We start from the raw sequence: 15616 nt of genomic DNA, 5'->3' as shown, positions 1-15616 counted from the left end.
TTAAATTAGCGGCACCACTTTAACATCTTTCAACGATCATAGCTAAAATAAAAACTTAGGTTCATAAAGATGATTGTTCAGTTAGCCGATACATATAATCATGAACTAGCGAGGTTTTGTAACGTTTATTTTAGAAATGATTACACTAACACAAACAACCGAGTTTATTAATGGAGTATATTGTGCTAGTTTTACATATGATTTATTTGTACAAATACACAATTACATAAGACTGGAATTAACTTTGCTACCAGAAGTACCATAATGAAGTGAGATTCATTTAACATGAGTTTCATAAACATGTGAAATTTGTCAGCAAAGAAGCGTATTTTTATTCAACAATGATTTGTATAACAAAGTGTTGCTATGAGATCAAGATTAGTCTCGATGCTTGCTGATTTGTTCCTTCGTCACCATTGAAAATGGTGACTTGAAGAATATCATCAATATCCCAAGAAGATCTTGGATGACTAATATTCAACAGTAGCTAGAGTAGAAATGACGACTTTATTCGAAGCATTTTTATTTTTTCTTCTTCAAGCGATGGATCTGGTATTTAGTAAAGAAAATCGTGTAGTAATGTGTTCTCTATAAATTGAGAAACGGTTCTTAAAAATGCGAGTATCAATAGAGTTAAAAGGTGTTAATTACTTCACTTGGGAATATTTTTATTTAGAATAAATTTAACCGATGTTAAAAATACACAGGTAGATGAAACTTTTGATTCTTAAGAAAAACAAAACCATAGAAGTTGGAATCCATCTTTGTGAAATATTTTTGTTATGTCGTATTAAAACAATTCTACACGTGTAAAACAACAAGTCATTAGACAACTACAAACAATATAAAGTCGCAGGTGTAACAGAATATATTAGAAATAAATTTGGACTCAAGGAAAATACTGATTTCCGCACAAGTATCAGGTATGTCTGCTTTATAATTGGAAATTCTGGCAGAATAATTACAAACTATATTTAAATCAAACTCAACAACAAAGGTAAATATCAGAAAACGAAGAGACTGGATGCGTTTCGTAAATTTTAGTAATAACATTCAAATACAAAACAAAAAATTGTTCGAACTTGAATACGCACCGTACAATCGTCTTCTAACTAGAACATTTAATTAATTAACAGTTATTATTCCTAGAGATGATTGTGCATTAATCGACTCATATCTTGAACCAAGTGGAACTTATATTCTGAGTAAAACTAGTGCTTTTGAGCAAACAGTAAACTCGAGTTGAGCTCACATGTGATAAGTGTCACCAAGTGGCTGTTCGTTCCATAATAATAAACAAAAGCTGTAACATCTATATACCATCTACTCGACAATTTCCAAAGCTGAAGCAGACTTCATACTGATGAAGTGGGTATTTACTGTTAGAAATCAACGAAAACGAATCAAGAAATCGAAATGAAAGTTTTGAATAATTCTGTATTAATAAAATGTAGCGGAAGATGTATGATATCCTGCCATATTACACAGGAAGAAAAGAGCAAAAGTTAAAATAATTTTTCAAGAAAGATTTATTTCATTAATAATATAAACCATAAAAGAATGTCAAAAGAGTAGCTGTTTATGACCACTGTATAAATATAATATTACTTGAAATATTTATCACGATAAATAAATTTAGGAAACATAGATTCATTAAAGTACATTGTTTTCAGCACCTTTGTGCTACTATGTTGGGTGAAGCAATAACAGTGCTGTTTGAGAAAATTTCATAAACAAGCACAACTCACTGAAGAATTTCCATTTTTAACCAGTAAGATAAAGAACAAATACGACAATGTCTTTGTATAAAGAACAAGCGATCCCTTTTTATTACTCAGATAATTCTCCCTGAAAGAGAGTTTCTGAAATTTTAACATGTCTCAGAGTAGATAGCCGTCGTGTAGCTTTGTGCGAAATCCAAAAACCAAAACTAATTAGCATGTCTCATCATTGATTTAGTGGACAAATTGTCTGTTAAGAGCCTGGATAGTGTTTAGACTTCAAAGTAATTTCATTTGTCTAATTTTCTCTAACATCATATCCAGTACAAATAGTGGAGGCAAGCATTTACCTATCCAATTCGATATGAGCTAAACGTGCAGGTACATCTGGAGAAAAACTAAACAACACTTTATATATCATGCAAGCTAAATACTTTTGATCTATGAAACTTCAAAATTTCTATAAAACTATCGAAATAAATTGATAATAATTATTTAATACCACTGAAGGAAAGTTATTAAAATTGCAACAGCTTTCATAATGGCTTCTGTGAACCGAGGAACCTTTCAAAGACTGGGTGGAATTTTGACTTCGAAGTCATCTCACTTTTCTCATTTTAATCGTAAGTTCTTCCATATTGGTAATGAAAGTGACGTTTGCCTTTTTAAAAGAAAGATGTAAGTTTATAAAATGAAAGAAAGGACCATTAAAGACATTATTTAACATTATGTCTGTCACAAAAAAGTGCAATAGAATTGGTTTAACTTATTGGATACTTGTCAAAAGTATGTGTTTTATCTATTGTCCGCGTTATATCAGGAATAAAAACAAATTTAATGATACTTCTCACTGTCACTTTTCAGATATCTTACAAGTGAAATGTTTGTGGTTCATGACCTTTCAAATATTCTATATAACTATAGTATTATAAGAATTTGCCCGACATGTCCAGGTGGTTAAGGAACTCGACTCGTTATCCGAGGATCGCGGGTTTGAATTTCCGTCACACCAAATGTGGTCGCCCTTTCAGCCATGGGGGCATTATAAAGTGACGGTTAATCTCATTATTCGTTGGTAAATGAGTAGCCCATACAGCTGACGGTGGGTGGTAATGAGTAGCTGCCTTCCTTCTAGTGTTACACTGCTAAATTATTAGCTTTGCACGAAATTCATAAACAAACTAAGGTTGATGAATAAACGCCAGATCAGTATTTTAATTTCTTATTGTGAAATATATTTCATACATACATATATGTATATGTTACCCCTCGAGTAGCTTTGCGCAAAATTCAAAACAAACCAAACAGATTAACAGAAATATACTATATCTTTTCCTATGTTCAAATGAGCACCAACAAAACTGCTGGGTGAGTGTTCGGTTTTCAGGTATACAGTGAGATACTATTCACTAGATACCCATACTAGGTATGTTAGCCATGAGGTTGTGACATTTGTCTTCAGCTGTAGCCTGAATGTAAAACGATTTAAACAATTCTTATAATCCATGGCAAGTTGGTGTCTTCACTGTCTAGCGCTATCTTACATGTATAGGTTCAAAATGCAGAAAAGACAGCGAATCAATTTTGTATTCTGATATTTTTTGTTATACATGATTTTTTTTTTTTTTTTTTTATGGCTGAGCACAAAGCTGCATATTTCACTTCGTGTTCTTAATGACAACGTTTTATAATTACATTTTAGACTTTTATTGAAATCAAATAATGTTTGAATAGTGATGTTTCATTTATGAGTGTTCAAAAGATTGTTTATTGGATCATCAGCAGTTAAAGTTAACAGGTATTAAAGTTAAATTTAATTGTCAGCTTGAGAACAAGCTTGAAACAGAGGAGGGAGGAAAAGTGTGAATACAAACATACATTTTAGTATTTACTTTCAGTAATTTTTTTTTTAAATGTATCATTTTAGTTTAGTTTTTGTCATGCTCTGGTTGTGTTTGATGTAACTCTTTTACGGGTGCCACCATAAAATAATATGGATTTACTCAAGCTATTAACCAATACAACATTCACTGTTAATGCAAATTAGACCACGCAACAATGTTGTACCTAATTTAAGAATGGTCACACTTTGTTTACTATTAATTTCAGGAAGTAAGATATCTCCACTTTGAGCCGGAACAAGATCATTTTTGCCAGAAATGTTCAAACATTTTTAGCCACCTAGCGACACATGTACTCTCAAGATATTACTCAGTTTGTAATTCATTGAATTTTAAAGTCGTTTGGCAATACGTACTAAACAAAGGCAATAATAATCTACAATATAAATTTCCTGTATACACATATCTATTTAATACTTACAACACCATTACTGAGGTGTACTTCCATATGTATAAGTGAAGAACGAGTGTCTTTACAAAATTTCAACCATTTAGATTGGATGTTTTGTCTTCTTTAGTTAAATTCGTTAAATTGTTAAATGAACTGTTTTATGTTTTAGAGTGACAGGAAGGAGGAAGTTATCATAACATTTTCAGATATTAAATAGTTATGTTTTATATCTATAAACAATATTTATTTTAATTAGTTGACATACATTCTCAAGATAACATTTCAAACATCCAACTTTTACTTATTCATTTGGCCAACTAACATTATTGTTCACATTGTAACTTTATATGCGATACACTACTAAGCAGCAAGGTTTTAAAAACATGATAGTCAAGTTTAATTAACATCAATTTTAAATTACTATCCAGAGGCAGGGAGGTCATTCGGAAGCTTCAGGCCTTATCCTGCTGTTTTATCTGAGTAAAAGATTGACTGTCACTTCTATAGTGCTCCCACATATGAAAGTGGGAGATATATTTGATGGTTTTACTATAATGCATTGGATCCCTCGAGCTGCAGATTGACACGCTAACCACTGAGCGACAGCTGGCCTAGTTATGAATATAATACTTTTTGAGACATTTTGGTATTGATTGGTAAGTTCAAAGCTGATATGATAGATACATGATATTATAATATTATATAAATTATTTATGTATATAAAAGAACGTCAAACATACTAGTCTTTCCAAAAATACACAACATATGTGGAAACAAGAGAATACACAAAAATATTGAAACTAATACACACAAATATTTCTATAAGCAACTTACCAGATACACGTCTATTATTTCAGTGTTGTTTGGCAGTTTAAGTTATTTGTTGATCAGTAAAAAAATCTTTAATAATGTTCTATACTAAAATTCTTATGTAGTTCGTGAATTTACAATATACGCAATATCAACCTGTATTATATTTTCCGTAGTAGATGTAACTACAAACAGCTCTTCCAACCTGTAATACTTATAACGTGCTTTAAAAGACTGAATCTTTCACGAAGATAAAATGTTAGACAAACAGATTCTAGTCATGTGATCTAATTGTATGAAATAAGATGCCTGTGTTTGGTATAGGCACTCAGTTATTGGTTGTAGCCAAACGTAGTTTCTCCAATCCGAAAAAAAGGTAACATAATGATTGGGAAATATACTAGTAAAATACTATTACTCTTAGGGTACTTACAAATTAGTTTAAATTATTGAGTGAAAGCAGTTAGATGAATGATATAAAAAGGGTCTTATTAAAATAAATATATGCATGAAAACAACAAGATTCTCAACATGAAAGCTCTATTTGTAACTCTCGTTGTGCTCGTAACCCTAACGTTGACAAAAGGCAATATGATCGATGTAGGCTCTCAAATAATATGTAGTAAGTTCGTTTCAAACTTGATTGGTGTATAAATTATTAAGTTATCGTATTATTGGAATAAATGTTCTATTTTCATATGTATACTTGATAATTAAAATACAACGCAACAAAAATTAAAGTAAAATATACAGGTTTTGTGAAATTTTATTTTTCGTGTTGATATTTTATGTGACTCTAAGAAGTGCAAAGTTAATTTTGAAAATTTCAACAGATATCTTACTTCTGTGTTACACATTAACTTCTAAAGCATTAGACTTTTATACTCAACAATAATTTATAAGAGTTATGTAATAAGGCAACTTCTTCCTTTTTAATTTATTAAAGTGTTTTTACGTACGCTGGTTTGTCGCATGAGAAAAATATCCTCTTCGAGTGAAATCAGTATTTTATTTTATTTTTTTCAAAAATTGAGAAATGAATAAAGACAAGCCTGACAAAGTAAACGCAATGAGAAAATGTATGGAATCAGTCTTTAAAGAAAAGTCAGATTGGGTTAGTATTTTTAACATTACGATTAAAAGAGTTTTGGTAATTTATTGTAATTTGGTAAACAACGTGCTCCTAACATAAATATACCAGCTTTAGACATAAATTACAGATATAGCATGATGTAATTTTAATTTAATTTTTCCTATTTTAGTTATAATTTTCATTCTCTATATTTGTATTAAGAATGTTACATACCTCCAGTTTAGAAGCGGTAAGTTTATAAATAAAGATATGGAAATAATAATTTAAAATTTAATTTATATTGAGGATTAACTTGACACATTAAGGAAGAAACCCAAAAATCAGATTTATCTGGTGGATCAGGCATATTATGGGCTACCAAGACTATATTGTATGGTTCGAATCCTCCGAGCAAACAGAACACAGATAGCACATTGTGTCACCAAAAGACAAAAAAAAACAACGTTAAAAACAGGTTTAATAAACAACAACATTCAAGTATTTTAAAACTGAAAAATTAATATCTACAATTTTTAAATAATTGTTTGTTTGTTTTTGAATTTCGCGCAAAGCTACTCGAGAGCTATCTGCACTAGCCGTCCCTAATTTAGCAGTGTAAGACTAGAGAAAAGGCATCTAGTCATCACCACTCACCACCAACTCTTGAGCTACTCTTTTACCAACGAATAGTGGGATTGACTGTCACATTATAACGCTACCATAGCTGAAAATGGCGTGCATGTTTGGTGCGACGGGGATGCGAACCCGCGACTCTCAAAATATGAATCGCACGCCTTAACCAACCTGGCCATGCTGGGGCCTTTTTAACTAATATTTAATGAGCTTTAAACCATAAGAAAGTGTTTCTCTCAAAAACAGTAAATATTTTGTTCTGAAGACTACAACATAGTGTTGTTATATATGGACATAATTAATACATCTAGAAAGGTGCAGTAGAAATGTGCGTTTGTTTTCCTCCTAGTAACGCAGCAATATATCTGAGGCCCTATAACGCTATATTAGGGTTTCAGTACCCATGATAGACAGAATACATTGTGTAGCTTTATGCTTATTCACATCCAACCAACCAATCATTTTATTTTACTTGTTTTCATTATGTTTTTACTTTTCTACCTTTGTTTCAAGAATATTACTTACTTTCAGTTTATCAGCAGCTATTTATGTCTTAATAAACACTTTGAGATGATAATAAACAAACTGAAGAGCAGCATATTTGATAGTTGTTATAATACAATTTAAGACAACTGTATGGTTTTTGACACATAAATTTAAGTATACAGTTAAATATTATGAAAATAACGGAGTAGAATATAAGATAAAAGTTGATTTGACAGAAGGTGTTTTTCTTTATCTCAAGCTTGCAGATGCAATTCGAGAATGTGAATTTTCAAAATTTCCTCACAAGAATTATCATGCACATTTGAATGAAATGTGTAAGAAAGAAAGAAAGGCTGATGTACAGGTAATGATGAACTATTACAAATATTTATTTATTATCTACTCTTATTAAATTTATCTCTGAATAATATTTCCTTATTTATCTTAAAATATTCTATAATGAGCTATTATAGAAAAATTTTCCTTTTATAACCACCAGGTTTCTAAGTTAAGTTTCAGTATTCTACATAATGCGTTTATTCGTGAGTTCTTGTTATGAGTTATAAAGGTTGATTTTGAAACTCTAAACAGATACAAAATTTAAGAGAAAAGTCTTCAAACTCTGTAAATGTGTTTCGCTAGCATGTACATTACTGTTTGGGAGCTATAAATAAAGGAAAACGTGAAGTAACTTCAACTAATAGTCAGCAAGGAAAATTTTATATGTGATATAATACAATATAACTAGATTTCAGTTCTAAATCTTTAAATAAAAATATTTTATGCTTGAACAAACTTACAATATTGTAGTATTTTACATAACATCAAGTCTTATTTGTGTATGCTTGCAGGATATAAAAAATTGTATCGCTGAAAAATTTGCAGCAATTCACGAGGATCCAGAGAATGTACTGGCTAAACTGATTGATAAGTGTTTTTAATAGGTAAATTACTGAGGTTAAAATACAATTATATATGTCCATTATTTTCTACAAAAGTGTTTAAAATATTTGTAGTTTCAAATAAAGTAACATACTTTATTTTGTAACTGTTAAACTCTATAGTAAATATTTATGCATAAATTTCATAACTTTCAGTTTAAGTCGGAATACCATAAAAATAAAAAATAAAACTTTCTTGTACATAGCATTATAAACTAATCATGTTTATAAAACATATTAAACTCGTGCTTTTTATGTTCTTTTATTTTCTAAAATACATAAATTTATGAAAATACAGGGTATCGTATTTAGTATGTTGGGATAGGTTGAGAAAGAAATAGCATTTTATCTGTTATTCTTTGCTGCTTAGATATTTGCTATAAAATTGCTAAAGTTGTATAGCCATATTTAAAAATATAATGGTCATTCACAGCTTTTATAAAAGCAGTATTATTCTGTTCTTCTACAATACGCATTTCTTATTAGAAAATAATAACAAAGAAAAATACCTCTTAGCAGCGATTACCTTTTCATATTTCACAATAACAGTTTCAGTTCTAGTCACTAGATGGTAGCATCGTGTGTCCAGATAGAATATTTAGTTATTACACTGGGAACACTCATTTTGTTGCATTTAAAAAAAGATCTTTCTATAGTCAATTTGAGTGTGTTGATTTCAAATCTGAAGTCGGTTTTTGTCTGCAAGCTACAGAATTTATGCAATTTGACATTTTTATTTATTTTTTAATTTTTCGTTATTATAGGAAATTATAGGAATAGCTTATCATTTAGTTTGTGTATTTTATTCAGGTAGGAATTTGCGTTTGTAACTTTTGCGTTTGTACACTTCATCTGGACAATCTCGTTTAATGCTCCAGCAGTAGTCAGCCATCATACTTTTGTCCCAGCGCCCTTGGTAGCGTTCTTCCATGACCTTTAGGTCTTGGTGGAATCGTTCTCCTTGTTCGTCACTCACAGCCCCCAGGTTGTTAGAGAACTTATCAAAAAATGAAGCTTGATGCTCATGTTGCACTCGAGATCACGAAAAGCGAGGAGCATTCTGTTCACAAGTTCACTGTAGTTCTCCGCCTTATTGTTTCCAAGGAAGTTCTGAACGACTGCCACAAAGGATAACCATGCTGCCTTTTCTAAAGCGGTCATCTTAGCAACAAACTGATCATCACGAATTAGGGTTCGAATCTGTGGGCCATCAAACACGCCTGCTTTGATCTTCTCAAATCATAACCCTGGTAAAGCTGTGATGATGTGTTGGAAACATTCACCTTCGGTTTCCAGTGCCTTGACAAATTGCTTCATCAAACCTAATTTGATGTGAAGAGGAGGAAAGATGATCTTATATCTGCTTACAATTAGGTCTTGTATGATATTTGGCATGCCTGCTTCAAGGGTGTCACGAATAGGCCAGTCCTTCTGGACCCAATGTCTGTCTCGTGCTCGGCTGTCCCACATACAGAGGAAATATGGAAACTTGGTGAAACCTTTCTGTTGTCCAAGAAGAAAGTTGACCATCTTTAAGTCTACACAAATGATCCAATTGTGCTCATGATATTTTAATAAGTCCATGACCATTCTCATATCATCATAGTCTTCCCGCAAATGCACTGAGTGACCGACAGGTACTGCTCCATAAACATTCCCATTATGTAAAAGAACACACTTTAGACTGCGTTTTGAACTGTCTAAAAAGAGTCTCCATTCAGCAGGACTATAGTAAGGTACATCCAGTTCTTTGAGAAGCCCTTGGATGTCATGGCAGTAAACAAACTGTCTATCTTCTGAAAAGAAGGTCACAAAAAGCTGGTCACGCTTTCTGAAATATGATACTTTAACAGAGTGATCAACAAGATTTCTGCCTTGTAATCTTGATGCCAAAAGCTCTGCTGCTTTCTTTGAAAGACCTAAATCCCGCACTAAATCATTCAGTTCAGCCTGGGGAAGAAGCTTGGGGACGGGGAAAGGTTCAGTGTCTGAAGAACAGTTCTCCGATTGTGTACACTTTTCTAACAATTCACTGACACAACTGTCTTGTTCGCTTGTATCATGTCCAATGTCTTTATCGTCCAATGAAGGCAAGCCTTTGAAAACTGGAACATGAACTTCTTCAGAGTGCGGAGCAGGCCGAATAGCTGAGGGAATGTTCGGATACGTAATCTTATGTCGGTTTTTCTTCCCAACACCCGTTGTGTTTACCATGCAGAAATAACAGTCAGTTACATGGTTGGTAGGTTCGCGCCAAATCATTGGAACACCAAAAGGCAGACCATTGCGTTTTCCTTTGGTCCAGTCTCGAAGCATTTCCTCACAATTGTGGCACACAACATGAGGAGCCCATTGCTTGTCTTGATCACCAAGATGAACTTCAAAATATGCCTTGTAGGCACGCTTGACGAACGAGGATGTGTTACGTCTCTGACGATTGAGTGTGTAGCATCCACATATGTAGCAGAAGGCATCAGGCTTGTTTTTGCAATGATATCTATTTTTGGAAGCCATGTTTGATCTGAAACAAAAGAAGAATGATCAAAATATTAGAAGCTATCTATATATATGGACGTGAAAATGCTTATACATGGTTTATGCAAGTTCACATTTGTACAATTTCATTAACCTCAAATTGCATACAAACTAGAGCTTGTAGAGAAAAACTAATTTCAGATTTGAAATCAGCGCCTAAAACTCCTTCAGAATCAGTTAAAATATCCAATGAAACTCAAAGTTACTGAAAAAGTGTTCCCCAGTGTTATCTACCCATTGTGATTTTAGCAACGCAAGTGTAAGTGGAGAGAGTGCTGCTCTAATAAGCCTAATGTTGTAACGTTGTTTTTGTTGTTGTCAAAATATCGATTAAATGTTTAGCTTATTTCTGAATTAATTTATTTTCTGTTATATCACCAAAGTTTTAAGTAGGAAAAAAACTGGAGACTACAAAATAAGAAGTGAAGAACTATTCTTCAGTTCCGTAGTCTATACATTTAATTTTATACTTTCAGAATGCAGACGGAATTTCTTTAAATAGATTGACAAAATACCTATAAACTAAAGCATGTAACAAAAATCAACATTTCCATAGAACTGAGCTATTAATACGCACGTGTTTAAAACTTTTTTTAACTTTTAGCAATATATTTTTTGACTGAAACAAATAACAACATACATCATCTTTACGGATTTCTCCTTTCTTAAATAAAAAAAGAATATTTAGTTGTGTATTTCTCACAAATAGTTCAAAAATAAAAAAAAGACACGCATATATAAGTAATATAACCTGTAACAGGAAGTCGAATAGCTAGATCGATAAATGTCAAAGATCTAAGTCATACTAATAATTATATGGGGAGTTTATTTCACACGAAATAGATAATTATTCCTTCTAATACTCAGGTGCAACAAAATTTTAGAATGATAATTCTAAGACAGTGAACGTTAAATCTATATGTATAGCAACACTTTGATGTATAGAATGAAATACGACATCACAGATGAAATATTAACTACCACTTACATAGTTTGTTTTTTAATTTCGCGCAAAGCTACACGGGGACTATCTGTGCCAGCCGTCCCTAATTTAGTAATGTAAGAATAGAGGGAAAGCAGATAGTCATTATCACCCACCGCCAACTCTTGAGTCACTCTTTTACCAATGAATAGTGGCTTTGACAGTAACAATATAACCCTCACGTCTGAAAGGGCGAGCATATTTGATTTGGCCGGGATTCAAACCTGCGACCCTCAGATTACGAGTCGAGCGCCATAACGACCTCTCCAAGTCGGGCCTACTTATATAGAATTTGAGATTAGGTAAATTAATGAAAAATGTTAATAAAAATGTGATTTTTATTTAATTCAACATGAAAAACTGATTAACTGTTCATTTTCATGACTTTCGAATTAAGATTTATAACTTTATGAAATGAAAAATAACAAAGTTATATCTCTTTAATTTATAACATTTGTCAATATTTTGTTATTTTTTACAACTTCTGGTACTAAATTGTTTGACTGATATATCAAATGAAATATTATTAGTTTTAATCTAGGTGAATTAATATTAATTATTACAAAATAAGTTATACTTACAGCCTGAACAGATCACTGAACAGCTGATGAGGACTAACATTTACATATTAACTATACTATAATAACCTAAATCTGTCCTGTTGTTCTTTTTTTGGTATTTGTTGAGCTCTCCGATACCTTTATCTCGATAATAAAACTTTCTTAAAGCAAAAAAGCTGTTGAGTTTGTAATGACTTATTAAATATGGATTTTCAGTTGTGGTGGGTCAAAGAGATTCTTTATTTAAATATGTGTTGTGTTTTTTGTTACAACCTTATTTAAAGACAGAAAATCTAGTTTTTTCGTTTTTACGAATTAAAAAGTATCCTAAATTATACTGACAAAAAACTTTTCAATTAATAAAGCAGTAATCAATTTCAAACATTGAAAATTAAAAACAAGAACATTTGATAAAAAAAATTAAAGGGGTCGAAAACTCGTATTAAGAACATTGCATTAATGTTCGTATAAACTTTCTTCAAACAGAAACGAGCCATCGTTTTCACGATTACATGCTATTAAATAATTTGTAGCATTTATAGAATGTTTGTTTTTAATTTCGCAAAGTTACACGAGTGCTGGCAGTAAGTGTTATTCGTTTCTAATTTAGTTGTGTAAGACAGAGAGGAGGCAGATAGTTATCACTAACCATCGTCAACTCTTAAGGTACTCTTTTCCCAACGAATAGTGAGATTCACAGTCACAGTAATCCGCTCTAATAATCTGGCCATATCGAGTTATCTGCGATTTTACACCATTAAACCAAAGTTGTGTAAATATATTGGGAAGTTCAAGATTTCTTTAAATCCTGGTAGGAAAAAATAATTTCGTTTTTTACGCAACAAATATTGGTTGATGGTAAAAGAACAAAGTACAAAACATTCATTTCTTTACTACACATAACGAAACGTGTCTTCAGTAGAACAACTTGTGTTACTGTGATAAAAATTAAACTGAGAAATATTGAGCTCAAAATGTATCTGGTAATTTTGTGTAATTTATCGTAAAGGTACTCAACGGTTATTTTCGATAAAAACCGACTGTAATTATTAAAGTGAAAGTCTATTTGTTTGAAATTAAGCAAAAAGCTACAAAATAAGCTGTCTGAGCTCTGCTCAACACGGGTATTATAACCTGGTTTTTAGCATTGTAAGTCCGGAGACATAACGCTGTACCACGGGTGGGAAAGAGAAAGTGAAAGACTAGAGAAAAGGCAGCTAGTCATCACCACCCACCGCCATTTCTTTTACCAATAAATAATGGTATGATTGACCGTCATATTATAACGCTCTCACGGCTGAAAAGGCGAGAAGATTACTAGTCGAACGCCATAATCACCTGGACATGCCGGGGCATCAATTTACCGTTTAATCGTGACTGTAACTGTTCTTTACGAGCGTATAGTGGCATTAAAAGTCACAATCTAACATCTCCACGGTTTAAAAGCGAGCATGTTCGGTAACGGAATTCGAACCCGCGAAACGTAATTCAAGAGTCCAAACGATGAAGCCATAGTTGATAAAGTAAGAAATATAAACTTCGTTATATTGAATATTTATCAGTAGTGGAAAGTTATGACTAAAATTGTAATATAGTAAACATTTTTACAATGATTATAATGAATTAATGATATTTAGTGCTATTATTAAAGTATGAAAGTAAAAATTATACTTAAAATTATTACAAATAAACATACTTTTAAATGCTATATTAAATATCTTCTCTTCTCTAAAGTACAATCATAAAAGTTATGAAAATAAGTAAATAGGTCATAACTCATTTTAAGTCATTCTATAAGCAGCTAGAGATGATAATGAATTAAAAACATATATGCATCACTGTGTATTGAATGCTATTATTTACTAAAAATTATTAAGGTCGTATTTTCAAGGTCTGTTTCTCCGTACCTACTTTGAAAAATGAGTTGACCATGTGGTAGACTTCTGGACTTCGGACCTGTTGAGCTCGTTCGAATTTGTTCTAAGACTATGCATGAGTTATAAGTTTAACCTATAAAAAGTGATGTCAAATACTACTTTGGATGTTGTGCACGTGTACGAAATTAAGAAATTTATCAATGATAAATATTTTTCTTTATGTATGACCATTCTTCTCTTATAGAACAATCATAGCCTCAAAGTGCAAATTGATTTTTATGTATGTCAGTTGGCATTATAAGTGACATATAAATGTAGTTTAACAACCATTAGTGTTGTAATATGCATATATAATGTGTTAGAATTTTCTTTTACTGGATGACAACACATGTTCACATCAGGCTTCACTGGGTAATATGTTCCTATAGGAAGAGGATAACAAATAAATGAACTTCTCAAGAGGATCATCACACTTGGATCTGATAGGAAGTTCTTGGGAGAAGCGTGACGATACCTGATTCATCTTCAATGTGCTTGATGAAACAGAATTATCTTCGATGGGGTGGTTCATCACGTTTTCCCAGCAGCTCTTATATATTTACTAATTTAATCATCTAATATCGATTAAGGATTTACATTAGTTTGTGAGGTGCTCATTCTGTTTATTACAAAACGTATTTTAATCTATTATTGTACTGTTACATATGTAGTACCAAAGAGCATCTCTTAAAATGAGCTCCAATACCAGAAAACAAAACCAGTTAACTGACGCTTGTTTTCCATGAAGATAAAATTCTAAGTGACATTAACATTATATAATTACAGTACTCATGTCTTCTTATAGTCAAGATACACAGGTCTTTGATTAACCCTTAAATATTTTAAAGTGTATGAAAAAATAAGTTACATACGCTGCTGATATTTTTCTTTGGAAACTATAGCTAATCCTTCAACGTTTATTCAATTTCACATCATTTTTATAGCAATTATCTTAATACAGACATCTCTCACGTTATTACTTTTATAAATTTTATTATTTTTGGTAAATGGTTTACTTGTCTTCGTGAAGAAATACGGTGTAAAACAAATATAATAGAACAATTAACTGTAAGAACGAAATAAACAGAGAAAACAACAACAAATATATGTAGTTTTAAAAAGTATTATAACATTAAATGTTTATGAAAGTAATGATGGCCAAACGTCAAAGAGATTTGATTTACGATAAATGCTACTATCGTCAGAAACCAGGTTTGATACCCATGGTTAGCAGAGAACAGGTAGCCCTTTGTGCTTCCTTATAAATACATAAACAAAAATAATAGTATATGTAACACAGAACATAAAAATGTATTAAGGAAAAAATCGTGGTAACGACAAATCCATAAACTTTTAATTTTTAAAACAATGCTGCTATTTGGCCTGTTTATATAACTGTCAATACGATTTAAAGGAATGGTTTTACTCCGTATAATGAAGCAACAAAATGTAAAGTACACAAACAGACATCTGAAATTTGAGCATTGCGCACACATACTTAGCTTTACTATTTGCAGTTTGTCATCGAGGACAGAGATTACTCCCTAGTGTCTCAGCGATATGGCTACTGGCGTGAAAGCTAGAAATCGTGCTTTAATACTGCTAGTGACAGATCATAGATAGCCCATTGTATAGTTATATATTTAATTCCTAAAACAAGAGAATAAC

At 31.8% G+C, this 15616-nt stretch overlaps 1 protein-coding gene across 3 annotated transcripts; it reads left to right on the top strand.

Annotated features, from left to right (window-relative positions):
• Nucleotides 1–5340: 5340 nt before the first annotated feature.
• On the top strand, nt 5341–14129 carry LOC143225301 (uncharacterized). Of its 3 annotated transcripts, none has more exons than XM_076454442.1 (5): nt 5341–5445; nt 5858–5937; nt 7274–7378; nt 7866–7958; nt 13924–14129. In XM_076454442.1, the coding sequence occupies exons 1-4, from the start codon at nt 5355–5357 to the stop codon at nt 7953–7955; spliced, it is 366 nt and encodes a 121-aa protein (XP_076310557.1). In that variant the 5' UTR covers nt 5341–5354; the 3' UTR covers nt 7956–7958; nt 13924–14129. The 3 variants fall into 3 exon arrangements, with proteins under 3 accessions (XP_076310557.1, XP_076310558.1, XP_076310559.1); XM_076454443.1 differs by having other exon boundaries at nt 13910–14129; XM_076454444.1 differs by lacking the exon at nt 13924–14129 and adding an exon at nt 12056–12276.
• Nucleotides 14130–15616: the final 1487 nt, after the last annotated feature.

Source organism: Tachypleus tridentatus, chromosome 9, assembly GCF_004210375.1.
Source record: "Tachypleus tridentatus isolate NWPU-2018 chromosome 9, ASM421037v1, whole genome shotgun sequence".
Classification (NCBI taxonomy): domain Eukaryota; kingdom Metazoa; phylum Arthropoda; class Merostomata; order Xiphosura; family Limulidae; genus Tachypleus; species Tachypleus tridentatus.
Note: the sequence above shows the minus strand (reverse complement) of the source record. Positions and strands in the feature narration are given on the sequence as shown.

What these genes read in the sequence shown, in the direction of transcription:
- LOC143225301 (XM_076454442.1), top strand. Translation starts at nt 5,355, where the DNA reads ATGAAAGCTCTATTTGTAACTCTCGTTGTGCTCGTAACCCTAACGTTG. An exon ending in AGGCTCTCAAATAATATGTA is followed by an intron (nt 5,446 to 5,857) that starts GTAAGTTCGTTT and finishes TCAAAAATTGAG; the next exon opens with AAATGAATAAAGACAAGCCT. An exon ending in AAAGAAAGGCTGATGTACAG is followed by an intron (nt 7,379 to 7,865) that starts GTAATGATGAAC and finishes GTATGCTTGCAG; the next exon opens with GATATAAAAAATTGTATCGC.